Source organism: Rhinolophus hipposideros (assembly GCF_964194185.1).
Source record: "Rhinolophus hipposideros genome assembly, chromosome: 9".
NCBI classification, from domain to species: domain Eukaryota; kingdom Metazoa; phylum Chordata; class Mammalia; order Chiroptera; family Rhinolophidae; genus Rhinolophus; species Rhinolophus hipposideros.
The window spans coordinates 41,892,728-41,900,919 of record NC_138055.1 but is presented as its reverse complement, the minus strand read 5'-3'; the positions used below and the strand labels follow the sequence as shown (position 1 = coordinate 41,900,919).

The following is an 8,192-nucleotide window of genomic DNA, read 5'->3' as shown; positions in this document are numbered from 1 at the left end:
ATTGGAATACAGAAAGGAAATGCAAATTTAGTAACTATTTTTTGGTTGATATTCTCCGATAACCCACAGCATAAAAGAAACTAATCTCTTCTAAAAAATGTTTGTGTTAAGATAATCACCAGCTAAAAAAGCATTAGAAACATGTCAATAAAAGGACATAGACTAGGTTTCAAGGCACTTGACTTACATAACTTTAATGGCCTTTCCTTTATTGTGAGGATGACAAGCATTAATTGCACATTTTAACACATTTTAGGGGTATGATGAGCCTGGATAGGAAGAGCATTTTTCTCTTGTCCTACCTAACACAGAGGAAACTTCCTGGAAGGAATTCTTTTGGACTGAAAGGGAAGCAATTGGCTTGCAGGTAAGGATGGGCACGGTGGGAGGATTCTTTAGGATTTACGGCATAGGTTTCAAGAATAATGGCATCAGTGAAACCATGAGAGAGGAGGAAATTATGAGGCAGGTTGATTTATTAGTTTTTACGCAAAAACAATAAAGGCTTGAAACCAGCCTTTGGAATTTATTCTTTTTCTCAAGTAGTAGAAAACAGAAATATCATGGAAATACTTCAATTAGAAGGAAGGCCATCACTAAATCCCTGAAGTGAATTACAATTTCTATTCCTTGTTTCTACCCACTTTTTTTTGCATCCTACGTCACTATTTTTCTTCCAGAAGAAACCTATACCTCCAGCCTCCAAGAGCAGAGAGAACACAAGTAGCAATAATATTTCATAGTGATTATAATGATCAGAATTCCTGACTCCTTTTGCTGTGACGTTTAACCAGCTCATAGTTTAGTCCCAGCCAGATTCTCTGCTGTAATTTAAATGTGTACCATGTCACGGGTAGAGAAATGCTTCCGAATTAAGTGGGCCTGATTAACTTTTAAAGTGTTGGGCATATCCTAGGAGATACCAGTTAAAACACTATTAATATCTGATGTTTGTTCCTTTTGAATCCTATTACAGGAATACCTCATATTATTAGGCTTCACTTTATTGTGCTTGGCAGATAATGCGTTTTTTACAAATTGAAGGGAAGACTCTCCACCAGTAGAAACACTAGTATTCATTGTAGGCTCAGATGATAGTTAGCATTTTTTAGTAATAAAGTATCTTTTAATTAAGGTATGTACATTGTTTTTTAGACATAATGCTATTGCACACTTAATAGACGATAGTACGGTGTAAATATAACTTTTATATGCACTGGTACATCAAAAAATTCCTATGACTTGCTTTATTGCAATATTTGCTTCATTGATGTGCTCTGGAACCCACAGTATCAAGATATGCCTATATAATTATAATTGTTTACATTTTGGAAACCAAATAATATAAAACAGGGATCATTTATCAAAGTGAATATTTATGTGACATTTTATTATACGTGGGGTAATTGCAGAATAGATATGCCCCTAATTCAAGGTCAGCTAACCTCAAGTTATCACTTGAGGCCATATTTTCTAAAGCCATATTTGCCATATAAGCCATATAAGCCATATTTTCTAAAATACTTTTTAATACTATTCATTTTTATAAAAACGAGAACCAATTTGTGCACCTTTTCTTACCCCAAGCTCAAGTCATGGGTCCAGTCCCTCAATTCACGATGATTCTAAGTAGAAATCCCAGCTCCAGAGCCCCCTATGGGATTGACTGGGGCCTCTATTGCAAACTGTTCAGTTCAATTCTCCCTCTGCCCAACTGTTTCCATCACTCCATTACAGGTGTTGTTCCCAAGAGTACACCCCAATAATTCTCCTGCACACAAATCTCCAACTCCAGTCTGTTTCCCAAGGAACTCAACTTTAGAGAGTTGGTACTGAAAGTGGTCCTAGAAATGAGACTCTAAAATGGGACTTTGGAGCTGCATCCCTGCCAGCCAGCTGTACACCAGAACATACAGCCCCGTGGGTTGGAGTACTAACAGCACCTGGCAGTGCTGTGGCAATGTACTAATTTGAATCCACTCATGCTAACCCACCTGCTTACCTGTAATTTAAAGTAAATAAAACACAGGGCTTTCTGCATTTATTGTACGGCATTTTCTCTCGCAATGGCTTGCACAAGACTGCCACCTCCTGGAGAAGAAGCTAATGAACACTGGGGACTGTGGCGCTCTCACCCGCCTAGGGAATCAGTGTCAGGAAGTTAAGTCTCAACGCCAACTCGTGTCTCTCATGCAGTTAAACCAATTCCTAACTCCTTACAACCTCTGTGAACACGTTTTTTGCGTAGAACGAAGACTTCAAAGAACTTGCGCATCGCAATTTTTTTTAACCTGAAAATTTAAACAAAAGCAAACACTTGCAGAGCGCTATGTGCCAAGTGATTTAATTCTTAAACCTCACAACAGCCCTATGAGATAGGAATTATTATAAACACATCCACGTTTCAGATGAAGAAATTCAGTTTTAGGGCGTTTAAGGTGACTGGACGTTAACTGCCACGATCCCTTGAACAGTCGGAACTCTGAAGACCGCCTAGCACTCCACTTCCCTAAGTAATCGCCACGCCCTGCCCGGGCATGCGCACAGAAACACGGAAGCAAGTTCTGTAGGAACTGGCACTGAGGGGCGTGGCGGGGCCTTTAAGATCCCAGCATTCCCTTCGTTTCGCTACCAAGATGGTGGCGCCCATGCTGCGGGGCATTTCTCGGGGCCGATGGTTTTTCACCCCTGGCTCGCCAAGAGTCTTGCCCCTGGGACTTCGTGAGGCCCACTCTGCCGCCCAGGGGTTGCTGGCGGTGCAGAAGGCTCGGGGTCTTTTCAAGGACTTCTTCCCCGAGAGGGGTACGAAGATAGAGCTCCCAATGCTCTTCGACCGCGGCACGGCGGGCAACTTTCCCCAGACCATTTACTGCGGTTTCGACCCCACGGCCGACTCGCTTCACGTGGGACACCTGCTGGCGCTGCTGGGGCTGTTCCACTTCCAGCGAGCGGGCCACAACGTGATCGCGCTGGTGGGCGGCGCCACTGCGCGCCTGGGAGACCCCAGTGGCCGCACCAAGGCGCGCGAGCTGCTGGCCGCGGAGCGCGTGGGAAGGAACGCGAGCGCCCTGCGCCACGGACTGGAGGCCTTGGCGACGAATCACCGGCAGCTCTTTAGCAATGGGCGCGCATGGGGCACCTTCACGGTGCTGGACAACTCTGCCTGGTACCAGCAGCAGCATCTGGTGGACTTCCTAGCGGCAGTGGGCGGCCACTTCCGCATGGGCACGCTGCTGAGCCGGCTGAGCGTGCAGACCAGGCTCAAGAGCCCCGAGGGCATGAGCTTGGCCGAGTTCTTCTACCAGGTGCTCCAGGCCTATGATTTCTACCACCTGTTCCAACGTTATGGATGCCGGGTTCAGCTGGGTGGATCTGATCAACTGGGCAATATCATGTCCGGCTACGAGTTCATCCACAAGTAAGCGCCTTTAGACCCGGCAGAAATCCCGGGACCAAGTAATTTACATACGAATAGCCGGTGGTGCACTATTCAGATTGTGAAATGCCGCCCTTGCTGGTTTTATCCCCATTAAAGGTCTGTAATGGTGGTGTTATCACCGGCTATTGAGAACTAAAGGACTGAATTAAAGTATTAGGTATGGGATGTATTACAGAGCTCTGCAGGAAGTAGACCACTAGTAAGGTCTCAGATTGTATGTTTTGCTTCCCCTCAATAGCTCTGATTTGAAAAACTGCTTTTCTTTGTTTATCCCTGAATGCATTTGGGCCTCCTTGAGTAGCCTCTGCTTTGGCGCTGCACCGTCCATGAAGCTGTTGTTAGTCCTTGGTTGGCATCCAAAATTATTTTTCAACTCCAAATATTTGGCAGATAATGTAGATTTTCATGGTATTTTCTTAAGGGAGATGAACCAGGACCAGCCCATGTGCTACTTAAAAAATAACTTTAAGTCATCTCCGTTAGTGTCTCTACCTGACTCCCCCGTTACCCAGGTCTCTTTCTTTTCCCAGCCAACCTTTAAAAATTTTTAGGCCCTAGTAAAGCAGCATCTCCCCCTGGTTTGCCCAGAGGCACTGGTTCAATTGCAGTTCAGAGTGACAAATGCTAAAATAGAATGAATGCTGTGAAAGCAGTAAGAAGGACAAGAGTCCAGATTTAGGAGGTCAAAAAAGTTTTCTTCGAGCGAGACCACTGAAATTTGAAGTGATTTTCAAATTTCAAAGCCTACCACCACCTAGGCTTGATTCATAATGAAGTTCTTCTTTATGCATAGGTTGACTGGAGAAGATGTATTTGGCATCACTGTTCCTCTAATTACGAGTACAACTGGAGCAAAACTGGGAAAGTCAGCTGGAAACGCTGTTTGGCTAAACAGAGATAAAACATCTCCATTTGAATTGTATCAGTTCTTTGTCAGGCAGCAAGATGATTCCATAGAAAGGTGAGTTAGTAGTGTGTTGAGAAAAATTAAATGCATAAGCTTGATACAATTTTAGCTGTTGAATCTCTCTGTGCCCTTTATAATTTTTTTGTGTGTTTTAACTTAGATTCTATGTAAGGCATAAACCATTATGTCACAGTACATTGTAATTTTAACTATTCTAAAGTTAAAACAGTTTTGATTAGTTAAAGCAGAAAAGCACTTCGGTTGCTAGAAAACTTATAGCCTCTGTTGTGATCTACAGCTAGCACATATTTAGAACATTATCTATCATTTGCATATTCTAGTTTTTTCACTCCTTTCATATTCAACTTCACTAAGCCTTATTTTACCTTTGTCTCTAAAGTCCTTTTTCTTCTTTTTTTTTTTTTAATTGGGGAAGGGGAACAGGACTTTATTGGGGAACAGTGTGTACTTCCAGGACTTTTTCCAAGTCAAGTTGTTGTCCTTTCAATCTTAGTAGTGGGGGGGCACAGCTCAGCTCCAGTTGCCGTTGCTAGTTGCAGGGGGCACAGCCCACCATCCCTTGTGGGAGTTGAACCGGCAGCCTTGTGATTGAGAGGACAGCTCCAACCAACTGAGCCATCTGGGAGCTTAGCGGCAGCTTAGCTCAGGGTGCCATGTTCAATCTTAATTGCAGGGGGGAGAGCCCACCATCCCTTGCGGGAGTCAAGGAACAGGCAACCTTGTGGTTGAGAGCCCACTGGCCCATGTGGGTATCAAACCAACAGCCTTCAGCGTTAGGAGCACGGAGCTCCAACCTCCTGAGCCACCTAGACGGCCCCCCTTTTCTTTATTGTAACATAAAACACCTTTTGAAGAGCCTTTTTAAAAATGATTTCCTCATTCATTCACATTATCTTAAGCTCTTGGAAGAATTTAAATTAGAAATGAGAAAACCAATACAAACGCAACAAAGAAAATGAATTTTTCAAAAAAAGTCATTTTTGATACGACATCAAAATAATATAAGAATAATTCTTCAAAATTTTTTAATGTATAAGACACTCCCGCAGAACATTCAGAAATACTATTGAGCAAAAATAAAGAAGACCTACATAAATGGAGAGTTATAGTCTGAAAGAACTGATAGATATCAGTTCTACTAGATTTGATCCATGTATTCAGTGCAATCTCAGCCATATCTAAACAGGGTTTTCTTCTTGTATTTAGATATGTCAAGTTTTTGTGAAACTTGACAAGCTCATTTTAAGATTTGCATGGAAATAAAAAGGGTTGAGATTGGCCAAGACATTTTTTAAGGGCACACTAGAAGATATGCCTTATTGTAAAACTATAGTAGTTAAGGGGGTTCTTTTTCCTTTACATTTATTCTTAGCATATCTGATGATACAGTCCTAGGGTTTTGATGTATCAAGAACTGATACCTTTTGAAAACTTCATTTTCTATTTGCCTCTGGAATATAGAAATAAAATTAATTTCTATATATTAACTGTGTATTCAGCAACCCTGCTAAACTCTCTTATTAAATTGAGTAATAACCTTTAAATTTTTAAAGTACAAGCTTCATGTAAGGTTAAGTAAAGAGACCAATGGAACAGATTAGAGAATCCAGGCCAACTCCAGCATATATAATCACCTGATCTCAGTGGCACTGCAGGGTGGTGGGTGGGGTAAGGCAGTCTTTTCAGTAAGTATCACTTGGATAATTAGATGTCTTATGTGGGGAAAATAATAAGACTTAACCTCACGCTGTACAAAATAATCAATTCCAGGTTGATTATCAACCTAAATCTATTACAAAAGACAGAATAAATAAAAGCTTTTAGGAGATAAATAAGAAAATATCTTCATGACTGGTAGAGATTCTTAAATGGGACACAAAGAAAACCTTGAGAAATTAGACTAAATTAAAATTAAGATCAACTGTTCATCAAAAATTCATCTTTAAGAGTAAGAATATATTTTCAGTACATGTACCTAACTAACTGATAGAGTTTATATTCAAATTAATATAAAGAAATTTCTATAAGCCGATGATAAAAAGACTGACAACCCAGTAGAAAAATGAGAAGAGACTTGAGTAGGCACATCACAAAGATTCTATCCAAAAGGCCAAAGACATGTGCAGAGGTTGCTCAGCCTTAATAATGAGAAGAAAAATACAAGGTAGAGGCACAATACGATGCCAGACGTTGATACTTAAGGGCTAGGCGTTTGATCCCAAGCCACGTAGGAAATCAGGTCGACTCCTGTTTGGTCCGGAGCCTCCCAGAGGCATAGTCAGGTAGTCAAGGACTGGTTCAGAATGTGGAGCCCGGTGGGACTGAAAGTAAGGCTTGTTGGGCTGTCTGTGGGGCAGCTTCCAAAACACAGTTGGCCTTCGCCCCAGTGGGAGGTGACAGACTGGCATGTGATTGCATGAGATAGTGTGCGTAAGGCAAAGAATTACTGAGAGTTCAGGGATGTGTTGACCCCAGAACATGAAGAGACCCAATATGCATTGTACTGGTCTGAGTGTAATGGGTGGTTAATAGGAATTGATGTTTGACTGTTGGGATTTGTTGGCCCTTAGCGGATCAGATGATGCACGGAAAGTTGACAAGGAGCCGTTACCCGGCCACACTGGTGCAGGTGGTGTGTGAGGATGTGTAAATCTGCCCGTACTGCTTCCACAGAGGGTGTGCTTCCCTCAGTGTAATGTCATCAGTAAACGCCCCAAACTGCAAGCTTCCAGTTGTAAGCTAGTTAAATCTTGGCAGTGCATTTGCCGGGCTGCTTATGTGCATTTGCAGGGCTGTTTAAATAACCCATTAGGAGCCGCATAAATGGATATTGAGCCTCTTCTAAAGTAAAATTTAAAAAAATAATTAAATTGGGCCTGGGATTCTTCTATGATGGGAATAGAACAGAACATACCAGCTAGGTCAGTGACCACAAAGGATGTGTGCTCCTTGGGCCCATTGTATGTCCTCGCTCAATTTTCTACTATTAGGAATTGGAGCCTCCACCAGGCGAACCTGAACATTAGGTTTTGATAGTCAGTGGTGAGGCACCCTTTATTGATGGCTGGTTTAGGTGTCGGCCAAATGGGGCTATTGAGAGGGGAGATTGTGGTCTTGATGACTCCTGTCTCCAGCGTGTCTTTAATAACAGGGTGTAGGCTTCAGTGCCCTGTTTAAGTTGCTATTGTGGGTGTTTATCATCTTGAGCAGAAGAGGAAGAGTCAACTGGCCATCCATTTGGTGAGTCCCACCAGGAAGGCCCAGAACTTGGAATTGTTCCACGTGGCATGCATAGCATTGGGTCAGTGCACTCACCCCTGTAATAGGGAAAGAAAGAGCCAAGGGGGCCTCCATCAGAGGAATCTGCAGGGATTGGTCCCATTAGTTACATCCGAATGGATTTGTATACCTTTGATTGTGTCACTGGCAATGCCCCGTAGGTAGGGCTTCCCTTGCAAGAATTTAGAGGGATGGCCTGGAATGACTTGGGCCCTGGTCTTACAGGGCCGAAAAGGACTGTGCCTTTTTATTGTTCTGGTGGCCTACGAGCGTGGTATAGGAGCGATTGGCCCTGCGAGGTGGGACGAGTGCTGGCTGCCCACCAGTTCCTAGGGTAGGGGCTTAGGTGGCTGCCAGTCCTGGAGGGTAGGGAAGAGGACAGAGATAGTAGTGGCAACTGGGTTGCGGCCGGAGGGGATAGAGGGCGGCTGTGTGGCAAGAGAATGGACAGCAGAAGGAGGCTGTAGCTGGGAGAAGGCTAAGTTTAGATTTGGAGTTTAGAGACTGGCTGTCAAGAGATTACGGCTCCAAGAACCTCAAGGATTC

General features: G+C 43.1%; 1 protein-coding gene across 4 annotated transcripts in view; it reads left to right on the top strand.

Moving 5' to 3' along the window:
• The first annotated feature begins 2,572 nt into the window (after positions 1-2,572).
• Positions 2,573-8,192, top strand: part of YARS2 (tyrosyl-tRNA synthetase 2) — a 42,484-nt gene continuing 36,864 nt past the window's right edge. For all 4 annotated transcript variants that reach the window (XM_081060672.1, XM_081060671.1, XM_081060674.1 and 1 more), the window contains exons 1-2: positions 2,573-3,418; positions 4,233-4,400. In XM_081060672.1, the coding sequence (XP_080916798.1) occupies positions 2,637-3,418; positions 4,233-4,400 (950 nt within the window). In that variant the 5' untranslated portion in view covers positions 2,573-2,636. The remainder of the gene's footprint in view (positions 3,419-4,232; positions 4,401-8,192) is intronic.